Consider the following 23909-nt stretch of genomic DNA (forward strand, 5'->3'; position numbering starts at 1 on the left):
AAAGTCAATGTTCATACCACTGGGGTGTAAGCTGCCCAAGCGAAATATGTGGTGCTGTTCCTCCAATTTGCGCTGGGCCTCTGACAATCGAGGAGGCCCAGGACAGAAAGGTCAGTATGGGAATGGGAGGGGGAGTTAAAGTGTCCAGCGATGGGGAGATTAGGTAGGCTTAGTTGGACTGAGCGGAGGTGTTCAGTGAAATGATTGCCAAGCCTGCACTTGGTCTGATATATAGGAGTTTACACCTGGAACAGTGGATACACTAAATGAGGCTGTAGGAGGTGCAAGTGAACCTCTGCCTGACCTGAAAAGACTGTAGGGGTCCTTGGACGGAGTCAAGGGTGTAGGTATTGCATCAGGTGTTGCATCTACTGTGGTTGCAGGGGAAAGTACATGGGGAGGGGGTGGTTTGGGTGGGAATGAACGAGCAGAAAGCGGAAAGGAGTGGAGATTGGAAGATGGGAACTAGTGTGAATCGGCGATCGTTGGTCGCCGAAGGGCCTATTTCCATGCTGTATCTCTCAATCAATCAAAACTACTGTAAAAACTATATTATTGTTTAAAGTGGAAGTTTGACATAATTCATACCTTACAGTCACTTTCATGCTTCAAGGCATTAAGTAAATTTATTGCTGAGATTAAAAATTCTACTTCGAATTAAAATAATTGTTTCTTGCCTTTATTTTATTACATAACACAGGCATAGATTGGCTTCCAGATTTGGCTTGTTAATTTAAGCAGGGAAATAGTAATAGACGTAAGGTCTCGCTATAGAACTCTCGACCCGAAAAGTCACCCATTCCTTCTGTCTAGAGATACTGCTTGAGTTACTCCAGCATTTTGTGTCTATCTTAATAATAGACATAATTTAGTAAGCACCAATATTAAACTGTGAAGTAGTGTGTAGGGAGTGGATGCAAAAGTGGAATAACATGGAACTAGTGTGAACGAGTGATTGATGGTCATCGTGGGCTTGGTACCATGCTCTATCTCTAAAAACAAAAAAACCTAACCTAGATTTCTTATACTGGTGGCGAACACGCCCTTTTCACTCATCTACCTTGTTCCAGGAGCTGAGTATAAGTCTGCCTGGGAACCGTCACACACCCTGTACCTTTTGATACATCTTGTCTATAAATCTGTGAACTATTTATTCTTATGCAAAAGAAGCATTGTCGGGGTGTAAATGTCAGGGTTTGGCATGTGATGTTTACAGAGAAAAATTCCCACTGTATCTCACAATATGGCTGTCATACGTCATCCGATTGTTTGACAGTCATACAAAGCAAAGTACTTGCGCTTTTGTGAATATGGACCTGCCGCTTTCTATTTTGGGAAAATCCTTGACACTATTCTGTTAAAAGTTGAAAATTTCACTTGAGAATTGTATTCCATATGCACAATTTTTATTGTGAGAAATGCAGGTTTTTGCAAAAGTTCTTATCATTTAGCTTTTCATAACATGAAGCTTCTTCAGTCATATTTTTCAAAAGTGAAGTGAAAACGATGAGAAAAGGAAATGCCGACATATTTTGTATTATTTAAGGAATCCATTCTGTTTGTAGCTGTGAATTCTAAGCATTCCATATATTTAAACACATGGGTTGTCCATTTGTGTAATGTCAAAATTCTTAAGTGAACGCGTTTATTGTGCTTTTAGCATGTAGCTGGCTTTGATGAATCATGAATATTTATCGAACATTTTACTGTGTTGAAGGTGCACATCAGCAATAATGAGTTGTTAGTGCTGATCGTGTAACAATGGCCAATTTCTTGCTGCTTTTAAAGATTAAAAAAGGCATAAAAGCTACTTAACTCAAAGGCTAAGAAGAACTTGCAGTTATATCACAAATTTACCACCCAAAGTCATTTAAAAGGATTACCTGGCCAATACATTATTTTTGAACGGTGTCATTGTTGTGAGTCGACACATACAACATGTAATCTACATTCACTAAGATTCAACAAACAAACAACTGGATTGCAGTCAGAGAATGCTGGAAGTGCTCAGCCGATCAGGCAGCAATCATGGGTGTAGAAACAAAGTCAACAATTCAGCTCAATGGTCATGCCATTCAACCCAAAGGTATGAATGTTGAATTCTCCAACTTCAAGTAATACCTTCTTAATACAATAAACATATCCTCTCATTCTTTCCTGCACCCCCCACACCAATGCCAGTGCCCCATAACCTCCTTCACAATCATCCTAATTTCTCCTCCTTCATACATTCATCTCCCAACCCCGATTCCCCCTCTTCCCTTTCATCTGTCTCCGTTCTCCCCCTCCCCCCCCATCCACTTCCACCCACATCCCTCCCTCTGGAGAAGGGTTTCGACCCGAAACGTTGCCTATTTCCTTCGCTCCATAGATGCTGCCTCACCCGCTGAGTTTCTCCAGCATTTTTGTCTCCCTCTAGCTTTACATTTCATTCCTTTCCTCTTATCTGATGCCCTTTTGTCGACCTTTCACTCTAGCCTTTGTAACCTGCATCCCCTCACCCAAATCCACCTATGGCTTGCCAGTGTTTGTCCCACCACCAAAACTTTGCTTTTGTTTCAATTTTTTTTCGTTTCACTTTATATCTGTTATTTCATTCCAGGTTTTAAAGCAGTTGTTACTTTGACAGCTTTGGTTTGCACATTTTCACAGACATGCCCTCTGTTCTCTCCCTCTCACCCACTCTGTGCCTTTTGCCAGCTCTGTCAATGCGGAGGGAGAGAGGTCTGAGGTGGGAGAATGTTCAGAGAAGATTGATATCTCAAATCTCGTTTTGGTGAATTGGCGCCACATCCGGCTGATGGGGAGCCGGAGACATGGAAAATTCCTGGTGTGGGGAGCGGCCTGGAGCAGCATCGGACTTTCTAATGGAGACTCACAGCAAAGTGAAGGCAGATACAATAGTGGCATTTAAGGGACTTTTGGATAGGCACCTGGATATGTAGTGAATGGAGGGATATGGATTATTGCACAGGCAGATAAGAGTTGTTTGTTGACATCATGTTCAGCAAAAACATTGTGCGCTGTACTATTCTATGTTCTATGAAGGGAAGTAGAGATCTTAAATGCCTGAGGGAGGATTCATGTGCCACTCCAGGTCACGGATCTGGATAGGCTGGTCCTTTTTTAGCGTTCTGCTGAATCAGGCTGCACCTCTCTTGTGAAGGCCATGCATTGCTCTTTTAACAAATGACATTATAGCAAGCATTGCACACTATGTAATGCCACTGCATGTCCAGATACCTTTGTGCCATGAGTATATCATATGCATGAAAGACCCACAGCAAACATGAGCGGACGTTCCACAAGAGCAGACTTTTGTATGTTTGCACTGAATTGAAATGCTCATTGGGGATAGTTGAGTTGTTGGCCAAATCAATTTATCAAAAATGCTGAAAATCCCTCATATCAACTCTGAGAACAGATGGAGCTTTGATTTAATATCTCATTTTAAAGCCAACCCTACAGGCCATACAATGCTCCCTCACCTCTGAATGTAAAACCAGCCAAGAGTTATATTCAGGGTGCTGGGATGGGAGAAATGTGCCACAAGAGCTATCATCTCCTGGGTTTAATTAGGTCCTCATATCATTATTACAACACCTTTTGGAGTGGAGTCTTTAATCACGTTCTACTGTTCAGCAACCGATCAATCATCCATTTAGTTGTTTGGAACCATTTTCTTGGATAAAAAGTCAAATGTTCAGAAACTTTTGATGAAAAACAATACTTGAAAATAATATTCTAAATTTCTAAAAAAAAAATTCTATAGTAAATGCTGTGGCATCATACAATCAGACATTACAGAAGTAGTCCTTTCGCCTCATTATATCCTGGCCAACAGTCAAGAACTTATGTACTATTTACCAGCCCTTGGCACATAGCTTTCTGCACCTCAGCGATTCAAATTCTCTTCTCAATACCACTTAAGGATAAAACATAAATTTAAGTTTGAACCCAACCAATTACTTTGAATCAATCAGATTCTTCAATAAATTTCCACTGGAACATTGTCTTTCTCTATCTTTCTACACAAGTTCTGTTTCAACATTGACATATCATTGGAGACATGTTTGTCACATTCAAAATGGAAGAAGAACGGAAGAAGCTCAAATCAGTAGCATCTGTGTCTCGACTTGCTCGAACAAGTTCTTTCCAACTTGTTTTTAGTGTATTGTTCGCACTCATGGTCCAAATACTTGTCACCAGTAGCAGTTCAAACAGCAACTCCAATTGAAGGGCTTTACTTCTGAGAATTGTTCCCTGTTATTCAGTGGGCAACAACTTACTGAAATATTTTTTCAGCACATCAGAAATTTTAGGTTTCAGTATTTCCAGAAGATTATCTCAGTGTGATTTCCTCTCAACATCCTGTTTTGGGAAATTGCAGAGAACCACATTCTGTAAATGTACAATTGAAACTGGGTAAACTGGAGCACCTATTCATATATTGCAACACAGTAAATGACACATCAGTGGAGCACTGCTGTGATAATTGCCCCCACAATCTCTGATGACCAAAAATGATGTTAGTCATTTTAGCAACTTAGCTCATGCCTTACAACTTTCAATGGAAATGGACAATGACAGATTGACTTAATGTGGCACTGTTTTCCAAACCAATGCAGTATTCTGTATTTCACTATATGGGACATTAGAAATAAGCAACTTATTCAATCCACGGTCATCTGGTAAGCTTTATTGGTATTGGTTTATTATTGTCATGTGTTCAGAGATACAGTGAAAATCTTTTGTTTGTGTGCTATACAATTAAATCAGATCATACTGTACAAGAGTACCGTTAAGCCATGCGCAAGTACAATAGGTAGTGCACAGAGTAAAATATCAAGTGTTCAAAATGTTGTTTACAGCATTGTAGTGTCATTGTTCCAGAGAAACATCCAATATCCACAATGAGGTAGGTTGGAAGATCAGGACTATACCCTAGCCGTTGGGAGGACCGTTCAGTAGTTGACAACAGAGGGGAAGAAGCTGTTCGGAACTCTGGTAATACATGCTTTCAAGCTTTTATATATTTTGCCCGATGGGAGAGGCGAGAAGAGGGAATGGCCAGGGTGAGAATGGTTCTTGAATATGTTGGTGGCTTTCCCAAGGCAGCATGAAGTGTAGATGGAATCGATGGTGGGAAGTCTGGTATTTGCTTAGCTTAAGAAAAAAAGATCTTAGTTGATTCATTCATGTATTTTTCTGGGAGGAAATCTGCTATGCTTACCTTGCCTGGCCTATTTGTGGCTTCAGACCTGACAATACAGTGCACCCTTAACTCGCTCTGCAATTTAGGCACAATTGGAGATGAACCCCCTTTTCTAGCAGTAGCCTCATCAGATACAGTATATTTTCAGTATCAGTGTCGCTGAATCTAAATTAAAGAAACAAAATTAATCTTCATTTGCTACTTTGGGGCGGCACCGTGGCGCAACGGTTGAGTTGCTGCGGAAAGCGCCACAGACCCAGGTTCGATCCAGACTATGGGTGCTGCCTGAACAGAGTTTCTACATTCTCTCCGTAACCGCGTAGGTTTTCCTTGGGTGATCCGGTTACCTCCTACACTCCAAAGACGTTCTGGTTTGTAGATCAATTGGCTTCTGTAAAGATTATAAATTATTCCTTGCGTGTAGGGTAGTGCTAGTGTACAAAGATCACTGGTTGGCGCAGACTTGTTGGGCCGAAGGGCCTGTTTCCACGCTGTATCTCTAAACTTAATTAAATTAAACTAAATGAAAATAGTTCATTTTCCAGAAAGAAAAAGGTTTGCATTTATGCTATGGTATTCTAAAGATAACCCACAGAGCTCCAAGTCTGTTTAATAACCTTCAGAAACACAAGAATCATTATGTAGGGAAATACTGCAATCTGCAAACAGCATTTTTCAAAAACAAGGCACTTGCTCAAATCAAATTTGCATAATTCAGGTAATACAATAATATGAGTTGTAAGCATTAAATTCATTCCTTTCTGTGTTGTTTACATAATTCAATTTAAATGAATATTTTGTGATTGAATTATTAAGACTTGTTTGTGGCTGTTAACCAGGAATCCAGGACAGTTGTCATTTAAAGCTTTTAATACATCGATTTCCATTGTATTTTTAACCATCCTCATTTTAACTTTCATGAAAAGGCAACAGAGGCACATGTTGGCTGCTATTACAGTCTCTTTAAATATACAATTCAAAGTCAAACAATATAATGATTACAGGTAGCCAGCACATTTTAGTGTGCTTCAGAAATTGGGTTCTATTTTTTGAAGGTCGATGAGCACTGAGCTGTAGTTGAGGTCTATATGGACCTGCACAAGGCCTTTGACGGGTCAGTGCTGTATCCATTCTTGTTTGTCATTACAGGGTATATCAACAAGGATACTGTAACCAGGTAGGGCCCTGGGGAGTATTGTAGAGCAAAGGGATGCTGGGGTACAAGTGCATAATTCCCTGAAAGTGGTGTCACAGGTGGACAAGGTGGCAAAAAAGGCTTTTAGAATGTTGATTTTGATCAGTCAGGAAATTGAGTATAAAGTTGGGAACTATATTACAGTTGTACAAGATGTTGGTGAGGCCGCACTGTTCAGTCTTGGTTATCTGGTTATAGGAAAGATAACATTAAGCTGGAACGAGTGCAGAAAAGATTTATGTTGTCAGCACTCGAGGGTGTGAGTAACAGGGAAATGTTAGGCAGGCTGGTACTTTGTTCTTTAAAGCATAGGAGGGACAGGTAGGTGATCTTATGGAGGAATATAAAATATAAGGGGAATAGGTGTGAATGCACGTCTTTTCCCCTGGGTTTTGAGAATCAAGAACTAGAAGACATAGGTTTAAGGTAGTGTGGGGAAGTTGGCAAAGCACCTCTTGAATGTAAGGTTCGTCTTCTTGGGTGCTTCAGAAAATTAGTTATTGACAGTTTGAAGCATGGTTTCTGAGGCAATGTCACCTGAAACCTCATCTGCACAGTGCAACTTGACTACGCTGTATCTCTAAACTTAATTAAATTATTGGGGTTCAGGTGACCTTGGTTTTAGAATGGTTTTAGTTTTGGTTTTATAAAGTTGAATAATTTCCCATTAGTTCAGGAACCAGAGAACATGGATTTAACATAGAGTCCATAGAGTGATACAGTGTGGAAACAGGCTCTTCGGCCCAACTTGCCCACACCAGCCAACAATGTCCCAGCTACACTAGTCCCACTTGCCTGCCCTTGGTCCATATCCCTCCAAACCTGTCCTACCAATGTACCTGTCTAACTGTTTCTTAAATTATGGGATAGTCCCAGCCTCAACTACCCCCTCTGGCAGCTTGTTCCATACGCCCACCACCCTTTGTGTGAAAAATTTACCCCTCGGATTCCTATTAAATCGTTTCCCTTTCACCTTGATCCTATGTCTTCTCATTAATTCCGCTACTTTGGGCAAGAGACTCTGGGCATGCACCCGATCTATTCCTCTCATGATTTTGTACACCTCGAAAAGATCCCCCCTCATCCTCCTTCACTCCATGGAATAGAGACCCAGCCTTGTCAACCTTTCCCTATAGCTCACTCCCTCTAGTCCTTTCAAGCTTGACAATATCTTTCCTATAACATGGTGCCTAGAACTGAACACAATATTCTAAATGCGGTCTCACCAATGTCTTATACAACTGCAACATGACCTCCCAACTTCTATACTTAATACTCTGACTGATGATGGCCAAAGGGCCAAAAGCCTTTTTGACCAACATCTACCTGCGACTTGACCTTCAAGGAACCATGCACCTGTACTCCTAGATCCCTCTGCTCTACAACACTACCCAGAGGCCTACCATTTACTGTGTAGGTCCTGCCCTTGTTCAACGTCCCAAAATGTAACACCTCACACTTCTCTGTAAAAGGTGAGAGGAGTCAAGAATCAAGAGTCAAGAATGTTTTATATGTTCCAAATAGGACAATGAAATTCTTGCATGCTGCAGCACAACAGAATATGTAAACATAGTACAGAACGTGAGAAAGAAAGTTCAGTGTGTATATATACACATGCACACATACTCAATAAATAAACAAATATAATGCAATAATAATAATAGTCTGTTGTAGTTCAGAGCTTATTTGTTGTGTTGTTTAATAGCCTGATGGCTGTAGGGAAGAAGCTATTCCTGAACCTGGACGTTACAGTTTTCAGGTTCCTGTACCTTCTTCCCGATGGTAGTGGTGAAATGAGTGTGTGGCCAGGATGGTGTGGGTCTTTGATAATGTTGGCTGCCTTTTTGAGGCAGCAACTTCGATAGATCCCTTTGATGGTGGGGAGGTCAGAACCGGTGATGGACTGGGCAGTGGTCACAACCTTTTGCAGTCTTTTCCGCTTCTGGACGTTCAAGATGCTGAACCAGGCCATGTTGCAACCAGTCAGTATGCTCGCTACTGTGCACCTGTAGAAGTTCAAGAGAATCCTCTTTGACATACCGAATCTCGGTAATCTTCTCAGGAAATAGAGGCGTTGATGTGCCTTCTTTATAATTGCATCAACGTGCTGGGTCCAGGATAGATCTTCGGAAAGGTTTAATGGGAACCTGACGGTGGAGGGATATGGAAAAAGCTACCAGAGGATGTAGTTGAGGCAGGTACTATAACAACATTTAGAAAACAGGTACATGGATAGGAAAGGTATAGAAGAATATGGGCCTAACTTGGACAGGTGGTACTCATATAGATGGGGCATCTTGGTCGGCAAACCAAGTTGGGCTGAAGAGCCGGTTTCCATGCTGTAGGACTCTATGGCTTTAAGAGTAATGCCATTCCCATGAGAAATGGTGCAATATTGTGGCAAGAATTATAACAAGAAACCTTTGTTATTATGGATCTTTAAATAACGTATTTCGGTTTTAGCAGACGGACCTACCGACCTTCAACACCATGCCGGGTGCCAACGACACCCTCAACCCGCACCTCCTCCCCAGTCACTTCCAGGCTGGGCTGCAAATGCCATACCCGACCTGCACCACCACTCCCAGCCGCTTCCGGCCAGACCTATTGCCCTTCACCATTAAGTCAGGCTGCCAACGCTGGCACACACTGCCCCGCTGGCTGCCTTCAGGCTGGACTTAATACCGCTGCCTCTGACCCACACAACTTCCTCAGCCACTTCCAGGCAGTGCCTGCCACTGCTGTCACCACCACCGATCCTTACCTGCACTCCGGCTCCCTGTGATCCGTGACCAATGACTGCCAATTCTTGCCTCAACTCACCTGGATTCCAGGCTCTGTTCCGGACCAAGAGTCTGAAAAAGGGTCATGATCTGAAACGTCACCTATCCATGTCCCCAGAGCTACTGCCCGACCTGCTGAGTTACTCCAGCACTTTGTGTGTATTAACTAGCATCTGCAGTTCTAGTTTCTATTACTTATACAATGATACTATATTCAGGGCTGCCAGCTCTCACGCTTTGAGCATGAGAATCACGTTCTCATGCTCTATGGTGAGAAATTCCGCGATCAACGAAAATTTCAAAACTCGAATAAACTGCATGGTCCGCGGGTGTTGGAGAGCCGGGGCTGAAGGAGGGATGGGAGCAGAACCAGCGGCGGGAACAGATGCGGGGAGCCGGGACTGGTGAGTGTTTGCCGGGGCTGCGAGTCACTCGCTGCAGCTCTGGCCATGGAGCACTCCGGACAGTGCAAGTCCCGGGCGTCGGGGGCGTCGGAAGCGTTGTGCTGCTGCCGCCGCCGCGAGAGTCTCTGTGCCGAAGGGACAGACTCTCAAAGGGAGGCGGAGAGAGAGAGAGGGGAAGGAGACAGGGAGACAGTGGGGAGAGACAGTGGGGGTGAGAGGAGAGAGAGGGGAGAGACACAGAGGGGGAGTGAATGCAGAGAGAGAAGAGGAGGGGGGGGAAAAAGAGGTAAGAGGAGAGACATAGAGAGAGAGGGGGAAGAGAGAGGGGGAGAGAGTGAGAGGGGGAGATAGACTGAGGCGTGAATGAGGGGGAGAGAGATGGAGAGAGAGAGGGGGAGAGAGATGGAGAGAGAGAGGGGAGAATGAGAGAGGGAGAGAGAGAGGCGGGGGGAGAGAGGGGGAGCGAGAAGAAAGAGAGGGGTACAGAGAGAGTTAAGAGAGAGAGGGGGGGAGAGAGTTAGGGGAAAGAGAGGGGAGAGATAGTTAGGGGAAAGAGAGGGGAGAGAGAGTTGGGGGGAAAGAGAGAGAGGGGAGAGAGAGAGAGAGAGGGGGAGAGAGAGAGAGAGAGGAGATAGAGGGGGCGTAGAGAGGAGAGAGAGAGGGAGAGAGAGGCGGAGAGAGAGGAGAGAGAGAGATGGAGAGAGGGGGGGAGAGGGGGGGGGGGAGAGAGAGAGGGGGGAGAGAGAGAGAGGGGGAGAGAGAGAGAGAGGGGGAGAGAGAGAAGGAGAGGGAGAGAGAGAGTGAGAGGGGAGACGGGAGAGAGAGGGGTGAGAGGAGAGACAGAGGGAGAAAGGAGAGAGAGAGAGAGAGAAAGAGAGGGAGAGGGGGAGAGATAGAGGGGGGAGAGAGAGAAAAGAGGGGGGTTGAGAGGAGAGAGAGAGCGGAAGAGAGGAGGGGGGAGAGAGAGAGAGTCTTTGTGCCGAATTCGCCCAGGTGACCGGCATGGATCAGGCTGCGGCTCGGTGCATCCTGGAAGACAACCAGTGGCTGCTGGAAGTAAGTACGGAGCACTGGGTAGAAACAGTGGAAGATAGTGGACTTCAAATGGGGGTGGTTGGAGAAAGCATCCTGCTTGCCTGCTAGATTTTCACTTACTATAACTGCAGGAAAAATGTCCCGATGTTGGGGGAGTTCAGAACCATGGGTCACAGTTTAAGAATAAAGAGGGGGGGGGGGGGGCAGTTAGGACTGAGATGAGGAGAAAATTTCTTCATGTAGAGAGTTGTGAATCTGTGGAATTCTCTGCCACAGAAGGCAGTGCAGGCCAATTCACTGGATGTTTTCAAGAGAGAGTTACATTTAGTTCTTGGGGCTAACGACATCAAGGGATATGGGGAAAAAACAGGAAAGAGATACTGATTTTAGATGAATAGTCATGATCATATTGAATGGCAGTGCAGGCTCGAAGGGCCAATGGCCTATTCCTGCACCTATTTTCTATGTTTCTATGCTTGAGTATAAGGCAATAAAACTTGATCACTTGATTTTGAAGCATTCATGCATGGTGGAGGTATAATGTAGTCATAGAGTGATACATTGTGAAAACAGGCCCTTCGGCGCAACTTGCCCACACCCGCCAACATGTCCCAGCTACGCTACCTGCTTTTGGTCCATACCTCCAAACCTGTCCTATCCATGTATCAGTCTAACTTTTTCTTAAATGTTGGAATGGTCCCTGCCTCAACTACCTCCTCTGGCAGCTTGTTCCATACACCCATCACCCTTTGTGTGGTGGGTTAAGTTACCCCTTAAAAAGTTACCTCTTAATAATACTTCATACAAAAAACATTGAAATCATACTTCTACAGTGCACTAAAACATGATTTAATACATCAAATTTCAAAAGGTTCCTACCCTGGGAGGGGGGTCACCCTTCTTCCACATCCTCTCCCCACTCAGTTGCTCTCCACTCCCTCACCGGGTACCCCCAAGGCCAGTGATCAGTGATCGTTCAGCCTCCCCTCTTTCAAAAACGCTCCAATCCAAATCCAATATATATTGCATTCAAGTGTAAGTTAAAAGACTCGCTACAGTATGCACCATATTGCACAATTTCAAGCTGAAAAATGCCAATGTTCCGTACCAATGGGAGGGAGCAACAGTGGGGTTTCTTCTGTTGGAAATTGGGGTTACTTTATTAAAATAATATTGGTTTATTATTGTGAGGTTTCCACGATACAGTTATAAACTTTGTTTTACATGCTAGCCAGTAAAATCGTAGCATTCACGAGTCCAATCAAGTCATACACAGGTACAACAGGTAGTACAAACAAAAATATAAGCAGAATGCAGAGTATAGTTAAATAAGTAGAATGATTGGAGTAGATGATAGTAGAATGTCTGGGACCAGCATGGAAAGTGTTGCCACACAGGATTGAGGAAAGTTTGAAGCAGTGAGGTGCCCTTATGAACATTTATAGCTGCAGTACCCAGTATATATGCAGAGATACCCATGAGGGGAGCATCTGAATGACTTACATGAGTCTACCTGGTACACCAGTTCCCCAGTACAGGAAGCCACACGTGGGAAGGGGGTTGGGTGGTTTGTTTGCAGAAGGTTCTTCATTTTATCACCCTTTCACTGATTCATAATTACAGTGCGGGTTTTATTTCATGAATAAAATGGAATAGAGCATCATCGCAATAACTGCCATGGGAAATCAGAACTGAAAATGAGGAAAAGTCGCTGTCTTCAGGCCTGTAGGATCTGATTTAATCATTCTAATTGAGCTCTCAATTGTTCTTTTGACCTCTGTGGGAGCCACTTCCTTCTCTAACCTAATGCAGCATATTAGGCAGGTGATTAGAAGTATAGCACTTGATCAAAGATAAGCTATAACTGACCTTTCAAATTGTTCCACTTCATTTTTATATAAAATTAGGTCCAAATTAATCTTCTAAAATGCGCCATTTTTAACACAATTTCTCTTAATGTCTGCATTTCCAATTGGAACTGGTTATTACCATGCAATCTCTTAAAAATGCTCTGTGAATTAATTAAATTAAAAAGGAATTGGTTGAGGCCTGAGAATATCTGAATCACCGCTGACTCCAAAGGAGAGCAGTGAAAACAAAGATCCAGCAAACAGTGTGAACGGAAATGAGGGTGTTTGATCCTGTGTTGTCCCCATTAGTCACTGGGACAAAAGTAAGAACATGCTACCAAGGTGATCAGGTGGTCAAAATGAAACTCAGGGGAAAGTGTTTAACCACAAGTGGTGAAACTCCCCACACAGATATTATTTCAGAACCACAATAGTAGAGCAATCAATGAAAAAGTAAGAACCTTAAAGACTGAAATTGAGAATCAATGTAAGATTCATAATAGGTTAAAGTGTTCCCTGGTGAAAACAAAAGCAACAAGCCTTGCACAAATAGCAAAATCTAACTGCAACTTGCGAAATATATACCTTTTACTGCACAGTAAAATGTTCCCGTCTACTGCAATAGATTGGTACCAATCAAACCATGTAAGGAAATGTTAAAGAGGGTGGCAAATTGAAAACATGAAAGAAAGTTTTTAATGAGTGTCTTAACAAAGAGAAATAGCTAGAGATATAATGGAGACTAGAGGGAGAATCCAGACTTTGAGGACTAGGCAGTTGATGTTTTTTTTCCATTAAAGATAGAAGAAACTGGGAGATTACAAGAAGATCAGCACAGTGGCACAGCGGTAGAGCTGCTGCCTTACAGCACCAGAGACCTAAGTTCGAGCCTAACTTGTGGGTACTGTCTGTGTGGAGTTTGAACATTCCCCCTGTGACCATGTTGGTTTTCTCCGGGTGTTCAGGTTTTCTCCCACATTCCAAAGACATGCAGGTTTGTAGGTTAATTGGCTTCTGTAAATTGTCCCTAACACATAGGATAGAACTAGTGTAGGGTGTGATTGTTAGTCAGCATGGACTGGTGGTCCGAAGGGCCTGTTTCCACACTGTATCTCTAAACTAAACTAAACTAAACTTAACCAAACTTAACCAAAGGATCAAAGTGAGTCTGCTGATGGAGGCAGGATGGGTGGAGGTTATGGGGACAGAGAAGAGAAGGGTCATGGAGGAACTGGAGCGCAAAGTTGAGAATTTTAAGGTCAAAGAATTGATGGAAAGGGAACGGACAAGTATAGTGATGGTCAACTCTAGAACATAGAAAAGTACACCAAGTGAACAGACCCTTCAGATCACAATATCCGTGCTGACAAGATGCCACAACCAAATCTTATTTGCCTGCATATAATCCATATCCCTCCATTCCCTGCATATCGATGTACCTATCCAAAAGTCTCTTTAATGCCACTGTCATATCTGTCTCCACACCACCCCCAGTAATGCGTTCCAGGCACTCGCCATCCTCTGTGTAAAGAACTTGCGCTGCACATTTTCATTAAACTTTCCCCCTCTCACCTTAAACCTACATTGTTTAATATTTGATATTTCCATCCTGGGAAAAACTGTCATCCTTATCTATGCCTCTCATAACTGTATATATTTCAGTCATCTTCCCTCAACCTCCGAAATTCCAAAGAAAACAATCCAACTTTGAAACTGACAAATGTGTCATTGGACGTTTTGTAGCGGCACCTTGTGGTGGGGCTGGGAAGTCTGAACCATCGTCATTGGTCGGCACGGTCACGTGACCGTGTGTGTTCGTTTCACAGGCTTTTAGTTATCAGCGCTCCTCCCAGCAACAGGAGCTGTGTTCTTAAGCTCGGTTAGGCACGCGTAGTTACAGGTTTTCAGTTTGTTTTTCACGATTTAAAAAACTATTTCACTCAACCTGCCTGGTCTCGCTTCAGTTTCAATAGGAGATGAGAAAAGCTATCATGTTTATTAAAAATTAACTGTGATGGCTGTTAGAAACAGATTTTGTGCCAGGATGGTTGGCTCTTTATCTCTCGTACCCAAGAAACTTAATACTGATTCTAAGGTATCATTGAAGAGGATTGGATTGATGAGAAACTGGCTAAAACAATTCCTGTTTACAAATCAGGAAGCAAAAATAATTATTTGATCTTACTTCGTTGTTCCCAAATCATTCAGAATATACGTACATGAGAAGTAAAAACCATATGGTTCCTTGAACCTTCTCTGCCATTCATTATGATCATAGCTGTTCTGATCTTGGCCTGAGTCCACTTTCATCCTGTTCTCCAAACCTTTGAATCCCTATAGTCCAAAAATCCATCTGCTCAGTCTTAGCTATATTCAGTGATTCAGCCTCCACAGCTCTCTGGGGTTGAGAATTCTAAACATTCATAACAGTATTGTATTGTATTGTATTGTATTGTATTGTATGATGTTCTGAGAGAATAAATTATTCAACGTTTGATGGGGAGGAGTTATCTTCAAGACTTCCATTATGCCAAAATGGAATCAATAACATGGATTCAAAATGTCCCAGCAGCTTTCTTAAGTTTAAGCCATGAGTGTTTAGAGTAAAGACTGGAAAAGTAATAACAAATTGGCTGAAGAAAAGGATTTTAAAGGAGCTATTTTAGAGGAGGAAGAAGTGTAGTGTGGCTCCACATGGTTCATTGTAGATGGTTAAACCCACAAACATATAGGCAAGACATCTTTAAGCTAGAAAGAGTACAGTGAAGATTTACGAGGGTGTTATAGTGAAGATTTATGAGGGCCTGAGCTATGGGGAGAGATTAAGCAAGCTAGGACTTTCTTCAATGACGCATAGGAGGCTGAGGGATGATCTTATAGAGGCATATAAAATCATAAGGGGAATAGATAGGGTGAATGCAGAGTATTTTACCCAGGGCAGGGGAATCAAGTAATAGTTGGCATCGGTTTAAGGAGAGAGGGAAAAGATTTAATGGGAACCAGAGGGGTAACTTTTTCACTCAGAAGGTGGGGAGAATGTGGGACGAGCGAGGATGCTGGTAGATGAAGTATTTTAACAGCAATAGTATATGGGTAGGAAAGGTTTAGAGGGGTATGGGTCAAATGCAGGCAAATGGGATTACCTTAGATTGTGCGTCTTCGGCATGGGTGAGTTGGGCCGAAGTGCTTGTTTTCATGCTGTATGGCAAAATGTGTCGAAATTCGTGAAGTAGTTTAACAATTGTCAAATTATTCCAACAGAGTAAAAAAATTACAGGTCTAGAAGTTGTCCTGAGGAATAGTTGTATGGTTCGATTATTTAGCACAGATATACAGCACAGAAACAGGTCCATCGGCCCAACTCGGCCATGTTATTCAAGAAGTCCTATCTAAGCTAGTCTAATTTTCCCATGTTTGGCCCATATCCTTCTACATCTTTTCTATCCATGTACCTGACCAAGTGTCTTTTAATATTGTTATAGTACCTGCCTCTCTTCCTTCTACTTCCTTCGGCATTCATTCCATGTACCCTCCGCCCTTTGAATTAAAAACACAGAAACATAGAAAATAGGTGTAGGAGTAGGCAATTCAACCCTTCGAGCCAGCACTACCATTCAATATCATCATGGCTGATCATCCTAAATCAGTACCCCGTTCATGCTTTCTCCCCATATCCCTTGGTTCTGTTAGCCCTAAGAGCTATATCTGACCCTCTCTTGAAAACATCCAGTGAATTAGCCTCCACTGCCTTCTGTGACGGAGAATTCCACAGATTCGCAACTTTGCGTGAAAAGATTTTTTCTCATCTCAGTCCTAAATTGCCTACCCCTTATTCTTAAACTGTGACCCCTGGTTCTGAACTCCCCAAACATTTTTCCTGCATCTAGCCTGTCCAATCCTTTGAGAATGTTTTATGTTTCTATAAGAACCCTCTCATCCTTCTAAATTCCAGTGAATATAAGCCCAGTCGATCCATTCTTTCATCATATGTCAGTCCCGCCGTCCTGGAATTAACCTGGTGAACCTACGCTGCACTCCCTCAATAGCAAGAATGTCCTTCCTCAAATTAGGAGACCAAAACTGCACACAATACTCCAGATGTGGTCTCATCAGGGTCCTGTACAACTGCAGTAGGACCTCCTTGCTCCTATACTCAAATCCTCTTGCTATGAACGTCAACATGCCATTTCCTTTCTTCACTGCTTGCTGTACCTGCATACTTACTTTCAGTGACTGATGTACAAGGACACCCAGGTCTCATTGCACCTCTTCTTTTCCTAATCTGACACCATTCAAATAATAATCTGCCTTCTTGGTCTTGCCACCAAAATGGATAACCTCACATTTATCCACATTATACTGCATCTCCCATGCATCTGCCCACTCACCCAACCTATCCAAGTCAGCCTGCAGCCTCATAGCATCCTCCTCGCAGCTCACACTACCACCCAGCTTTGTATCATCCGCAAACATGGAGATATTACATTTAATTCCTTTGTCTAAATCGTTAATGTATATTGTAAATATCTGAGGTCCCTGCACTGAGCCTTGCGGCACCCCACTAGTCACTGCCTGCCATTCTGAAAAGGACCCATTAATTCCTACTCTTTGCTTTCTGTCTGCCAATCAGTTCTCTATCCACGTCAATATCCTACCCCCAATACCATGTAATTCTGCACACTAATCTCTAGTGTGGGACCTTGTCAAATACTTTTTTAAAGTCCAGATGCGCCACATCCACTGGCTCTCCCTTATTATCCCTTGTTACATCCTCAAAACATTCCAGAGGATTAGTCAAACATGATTTCCCCTTCATAATTCTGTGCTGACTTTGAATAGTTAAGTCTAGATAAGTATTAAGTATTAACTCAGCGGGTCAGGCGGCATATCTGGAGAACATGGATATAATAAGATGCCTGATCCAAACATCACCCATCCATGTTCTCCAGAGATGTTTCCTGACCCGCTGAGATACTCCAGTACTTTGTGTCTTTTTTCCTAGTTTGCCTAATCTCATCTCACAATTGAATTCAAGATATTATTACGATAAACCTACAACACAATTGATTCAAGGCCAAAATATACTTGCAGACTTGTGATGCTCAGCACAATTTAACTACCACATAACCTCTATGCATTTTCCAATCTTGGCAAATGGAATTTTATGTCCCTCTGGATCTGTAATTTCTAGATTACCAATTTTAAAACAGAGGGAACTTGGATATTGTGCACATTTTTGATGTTTTGCTTGTGCTTGCTATTACTATTATTTTGTTTTATATTTTATAATACATTCTTCCAACTATATTTAAACCTCTGCAGATTTTTGAAGACTGTGAGGGTATTAAGGAGCAGAGGGTATTGGATTATAATGTCCCTTCAGAATTTGTTCCACCATTTTGAATGCTTCTCGGATGTGGAGGGTGCTGTGACTTGTGAACTAAACTACTCAGAAGCTGAATCTGGTTGATATAAAAATCTTTTTCATCAAAAGAAAATGCCATTCTTCTGGACACACCCTCGGTTGAATCTCCAAATTTGAAAAACATTTTTTTATATTGTTAAGATCAAAGATAACAGCAAATTAGTAAGGGTGTCAGGACTTATGGGGAGAAGGCAGGAGAACAGGGTTGAGAGAGAAAGATAGATCAGCCATGTTTGAATGGTGGAGTAGACTTGATGGGCCGAATGGCCTAATTCTGCTCCTATCACTTAGGAACATGATATTGATTAGAAAAACGACCATAATTTTCTTTATTAGCTTTGCTATTTTCCAATCTTTTTTATGGAACCAAAAGTTACACATCATTCTTTCTGTCCTTTATTTACAGCTGGCTGTCAAGATTCACTCATTAAAGAAGCACATCACTTCAGGATACTTGGAAACGACCAGGTAAGTTCATTGTTTGCAGATAGTTCTTTCCTGTCACAAAGCAAGGTTTGGGGGCGAGACAGCTCCTGATATATCTACAGGGTACAGGTTTGTGCATTGTGAGCCCATGTGACTTAAAATGGAGAAAACAAGCAAGGTATTTGAGAAATAACTCCTCTACACCTTGACAGGTGTCAGTTGTACCTGTGGTATTTCCAATGTTTTGTCACGTTGGTCGATTTATAATTGAGTGTTCTGTGCCTTATTGGTCCCACAAATGGTTAAAACCAATTGTGCCACAAAAGGAAATTGAATAATAAATGATCAGATTTTGAGACTAGAGGGCATAGATTAGGTGTCTAAAGCCAGAGGGTATAGATTTAGTGTGAGGACTAAGAGGTTTAGAGGATAGACTTCAGAGTTAATGCACAAAGGCCACAAGTGCTAGAGTAACTCAGCCGGTCAGGCAGCATCTCTAGAGAACATGGATGGATGACATTTTGGGTAGAGATTCTACTTCAGACACGTTTAGATGGATCTGAGGAAGTTCCTCGTGTCTCTAAATTTTAGCCTGGCCTTCTTTACAGAAAGAATGATCTGGCATATGTAAACACAAGGAATCACAGATGCTGGTTTATAGAAAAAGACATAAAGTGCTGAAGTAACTCAGCTGGTCAGGCAGCATCATCGTACTGCCTGACCCCCACTGAGTTACTCCAGCACTAGTGCCAAGGTCTGGTTTATGCTTGATTAAAACACAGAATTTTCCTGGCTATTGACCTCTAACCTGCTGAGTGTTTTAAATGCTGCAGTATCCAACACAATGATGCCTGCATTTCATTTCCATAGATAATTGTTCATTTTCTATCTTGTATTCAGTTCAAATTAACGTCAAATTGTTGGGAACATTAAGAAAGCTTTAATGAGGTATAAATGGAGTTCTGGGATTTCCATATGCTGCCCAAACAATGCAAATAACACAATCTCGGAGAATAGTCCCCGTTGTACTATTGTTGTTTTCTAATTTCTGATCGTCTATTCTTAATGAACTCTTTGTGCAAATTACTCACTTAGTATCTAATTATTGGTGAAACTATGAGCAGAAGCAACGTGGAAGAGAAATGTTGAAAATGAGCAATTCTAAATCCCTGGTGCTTGCATTGCCATCCAGCTGCTTGCAGCGTACCTAACAGTCTGGAAAGGATGTGACACGTTTTAAGATGCAAGGCTTGTTTGCTTAATTCGTTGGGGATCTGCATGGTCTGTTTAAAAGCCAGGGTTTTTCATTCCATTCTAACTGGGTTGGGTCCCGTATCTCAGTCGTATAAGGACTGGATTCTACCTCATTCCCTTGCTCCTATATCAAATTGGAAGCTGCCGACAAGATTGGAAAGCAGCAGCACCATTTAGTGTCATGCAGGCATCCTTGTGTTGGATACTGCACCATCAGAACTTGTCAGTTTTTTTACGTTTGTTAAACAGAATTACTGGCTCTGTGACTTTAATTAATGTTCTTCATTGATTTGGAAGCAGCTGGATTCCCAATCCTCCATCAGACTGGACAATTGGACCCCTGAGAGTTATTGTTGCCAACTCCTAGTTTTGCCTTTCCATCAGGGCACTGGTATAACTCTGCTTCTGTGTGATGCCAGGGCCCATCAAACAAGTTAACTCACCTTATCCCTCTGTCTCTATCTCAAAATGCATGTTGCTCAGCTTTCTTGGCATCCGTCTTTTTTCCAAATTCCTCTCCAGCCAGCCCTGGCACCAGGTAGACAACATTCTCTTTAAGTCTCTTGTTTATGTCGCAAATAATGCTAGTTTAGAACTCCAATTGTGAATGTTGTTTTTATCAGCATGATACAACTGAAAATCAATATTTTCTGGAGTTAAGCAACCACTATTAGATCATTGCCATGGCTTTTGAAATGCCAAGGTTCTTATGAGTTATCAGTGCACCCTGTACAATTTCTGCATCAGTTGCATTAGGTTAATACTGTTCCTAGTGTGACATTCTGTTTAGTTTGGGTTACCTCAAAGGAAGTACCTCCCATCCATTGCCCTCACCATTCCATCCCCATACTGCACTCTTATCCACTGTCCCAGTGGCATTGAAACCAAGCATTTGATCTGCAGCCTCCTTTACCCTCTCTCTCTCCCTCCTCTCTCTTTCTCCATACTCTGTCTCCCATCTGTCTCTCCCCCTCCCTCACTCAAACCTCTGTTTCTTTGCTGTCTCTCTCTCTCTATTACTCACACTGTTTCTGTGGCAGGAAATTTGTGGAATTCCCTGCTACAGAGGGCAGTGGATGCCAAATCACTGGAAGGATTTAATAGAGAGTTAGATAGAACTCTAGGGGCTAGTGGAATCAAGGGATATGGGGAGATGGCAGGAACGCGTTATTGATTGGGGACGATCAGCCATGATCACAATGAATGGCAGTGCTGGCTTGAAGGGCTGAATGGCCTCCTCCTGCACCTATTTTCTATGTATCTATGTCTCACTCACTCGCTCTCTCTCTCTCTCTCCTTCCCTCCCACCTTCCCTGACCCCACTCCCTTGCTATTTTATCTCTCTCACTTTCCTCTCTCTCATATCCCCCATTGCTCACTGGTGCACCTTAATGAATGCAGTACCATATCCAGCCAATGAGCACTCTGCTGTCTGTGGCCAGTTTGATGCGCACAAATAGGCTGCTGCATTTTCTATTTTGCAACAATGACTACATGCTGAATGCGCTTCAATTGTATGCCAGGTTCTGTACGTCACGGCATGAGTTCATATACTTTTTTTTTTACACCTCACCTCCCCGTGTTCCTCTTGCATTGTCAGACATGACTAATTAGGAGACAATCTCAATTGCTCTTTCTATTGGCATGTGTGCCTGCTCCTTCACACCAGTGAAGCCCCTGAGTCCATGAAGCATTCAGTTCTGTTCCCCAGCTGTTTGCAGGCAAACCATTACAACATCTTCATCTCAATTTCTCACCGCTAACCACTGACACTTGCAAACAACTGCTTTTATATCCTTATTTATGTGGAATGTGGATTAAAAATGTGGATTGAAAATGCTACAGAAGGTTGCGGGTGGCGCAGTTATTAAATTATTGACCGCCATAAATCAAAGTGGTGGCACAGTGGTGCTGTAAGTATGCATCTGCCTCACCGCTCCAATGACCACGGTCTATATGGGATTCGCACGTTCTCCCTGTCACCACATGAGATGCCTCCAGGGTGCTGCAGCTTCCTCCCAAATCACAAAGATGTGCCGGTTAATTGACTGCAGTAAATTACCCTGATATAAAAAGCTGATGGGACTGTCAAAGTACGATATCAATGAGATGTGTGTGTAGATAGGTTAGAGGGAATCATATTAAAATCTCAGTGGGCCCTATTAATAAAATAATCTATTAAAAGCTAATATTAATATCCCATTATTTTAAAATAATAATAATATCCTATTAAACCTGTATCTTGGTACACGTGACAATAATAAACCAATACCAATAATACCTAGGCAAGACCTTTCCAGACCTGGCAGTGATAGTATATGAACATTCTATCCAAAGCTAGTTCAAAATGTCTGCTTGTCAAGAGAAATTTCTTAATAAGGCTCAAATATGGACACCATTTGTTGTCAGATATGTGCGGGGCAAGTTTTTTTACACAGCGGGTAGTAAGTGTCTGGAACGCACTATTGGAGGTAGTGGTTGAAACGGATATGATAGTGGCATTTAAGAGGCTTTTGGATAGATACATGGATTTGCAGGGAATTGAGGGATATGGATTATGTGCAGGCAGATAAGAGTTGGACTTGGCATCATGTTCATCACAGACATTGTGGGCCAAAGGGCCTTTTTCTGTGATGTACTGTTCTATATTTTGTGTTCTAATTTTGTCATAATTCAAATATAAAGATTAAAACAACCTTGTCAGACAAAAACAAATCTATCTTCTTCTTGCACATGAAACATAAACCAAAGGAATAGTTAGATCTCAAGGCGGGTGTTGAGCAGCCAAGTTGTTGTCTCTGCATCAATGTCTACCAGGCCCTGAGCTCCATTTGGTGGGTGGTAGAGCGGACACTCAGAGATGACATGGTTGGCTGTCTGTTGTTCTGCTCCGCATTCACAGGCTGGGCTCTGGTGGAGCCCCCATCTCCAGATGCTGGCATTGAAACGCCCAACTCCAGTACGAAGTCTGTTGAGCTTCACCCATGCTCCTCTGGGGAGGTCAGACACTGGACAGCTTTTATCTGGTGAAGAGATGTAGCTGTGTAATGGAGATGAGGTTGCCTTCCACTCCTGTGACCACTTGGTGGCTATCCAGTGTGCTTCTGCCTCAGTTGGCTAGATAGAAACATAGAAACATAGAAATTAGGTGCAGGAGTAGGCCATTCGGCCCTTCGAGCCTGCATCGCCATTCAATATGATCATGGCTGATCATCCAACTCAGTATCCCGTACCTGCCTTCTCTCCATACCCCCTAATCCCCTTAGCCACAAGGCTAAGATGGATGGATGGATGGAGATGGATGCTAGGAGTTGTTGTACAAAAATCTATTGTACATGGTCTAGTGGTCAGTGCTTTTGCTAGTCTATAAATAACATTGCTACCTTTTATTCAAACATTCCACTGCATACATCCAACTTCAATGTTAATTAATCGATCCCCACCAGGTGAATTGTGGAGCAGACGAGCTGTGAGAAACCATGCAGTGCTTCTGTATTCAATCAGGTGATCTAAAACAGGCTCTTTAAATAAAAGCTGACAGTTCATGGGCATATCCACTGCCATAGGGAATAGAACATGAGATGAAACCACAAGATGACCTCTCGAGCCTGTCCCACCATCCAGTTAGATCAGGGCTGATCTCCAGCTATACTTTGCTGCCTGAGCCCATACTTCCTCATTACATTGAACATTGAACATTGAACATTGAACACAGAACAGTACAGCACAAGAATGGGCCCTTCGGCCAATAAGGTTTGTGTTGAAAATGATGCCTAGCTGAACTGATCTCATCTGCTTGTGAGTGATCCATATCCCGTCAATCCCTGCAAATCCACATGCCTATCTAAAAGCCTCTTAAACACCACTATTGTATCTGCCTCCACCACCATCCCTGGGAATGGGTTCCAGGCCCCCACCACTCTCTGTGTAAAAAAACATGCCCCGTATATATCTCCATTATATTTTTCCCCTCTCACCTTAAGTTTTTCCCTCTAATGTTGGACTTTTCCACCCTGGGATAAAGGTTCTCATTGGCTATCCTATTCACAGTCACAACCAAAATAAGTAACTGAGCATTTGCAGCTCTGAGGTAAAACAATGTTCCGATGAATCACAATCCTATGTGTGAGGAAATTTCCCTTCTACTCAATACCATATATCCTTATACTTCGACTTTGACCACTGACTGCAGACTGTTTTAATGGGAGAAATAATCTATTTGTTATACCAAGCCCTCCCAAGCTATTATGTTCCAAGATTATCCTTCATATTTTCGGAATAACTCCTTTATTCAATCTTTCTTCATAACATTTCTCTCTGTT

At 42.5% G+C, this 23909-nt stretch overlaps 1 protein-coding gene across 5 annotated transcripts in view; it reads left to right on the plus strand.

The window, feature by feature from the left end:
• Positions 1 to 23909, plus strand: part of prkn (parkin RBR E3 ubiquitin protein ligase) — a 702314-nt gene that overhangs the window by 549392 nt on the left and 129013 nt on the right. For all 5 annotated transcript variants that reach the window (XM_055639426.1, XM_055639424.1, XM_055639422.1 and 2 more), the window contains one exon: positions 18314 to 18375. In XM_055639426.1, the coding sequence (XP_055495401.1) occupies positions 18314 to 18375 (62 nt within the window). The remainder of the gene's footprint in view (positions 1 to 18313; positions 18376 to 23909) is intronic.

This window comes from Leucoraja erinacea, chromosome 8 (assembly GCF_028641065.1).
Source record: "Leucoraja erinacea ecotype New England chromosome 8, Leri_hhj_1, whole genome shotgun sequence".
NCBI classification, from domain to species: domain Eukaryota; kingdom Metazoa; phylum Chordata; class Chondrichthyes; order Rajiformes; family Rajidae; genus Leucoraja; species Leucoraja erinaceus.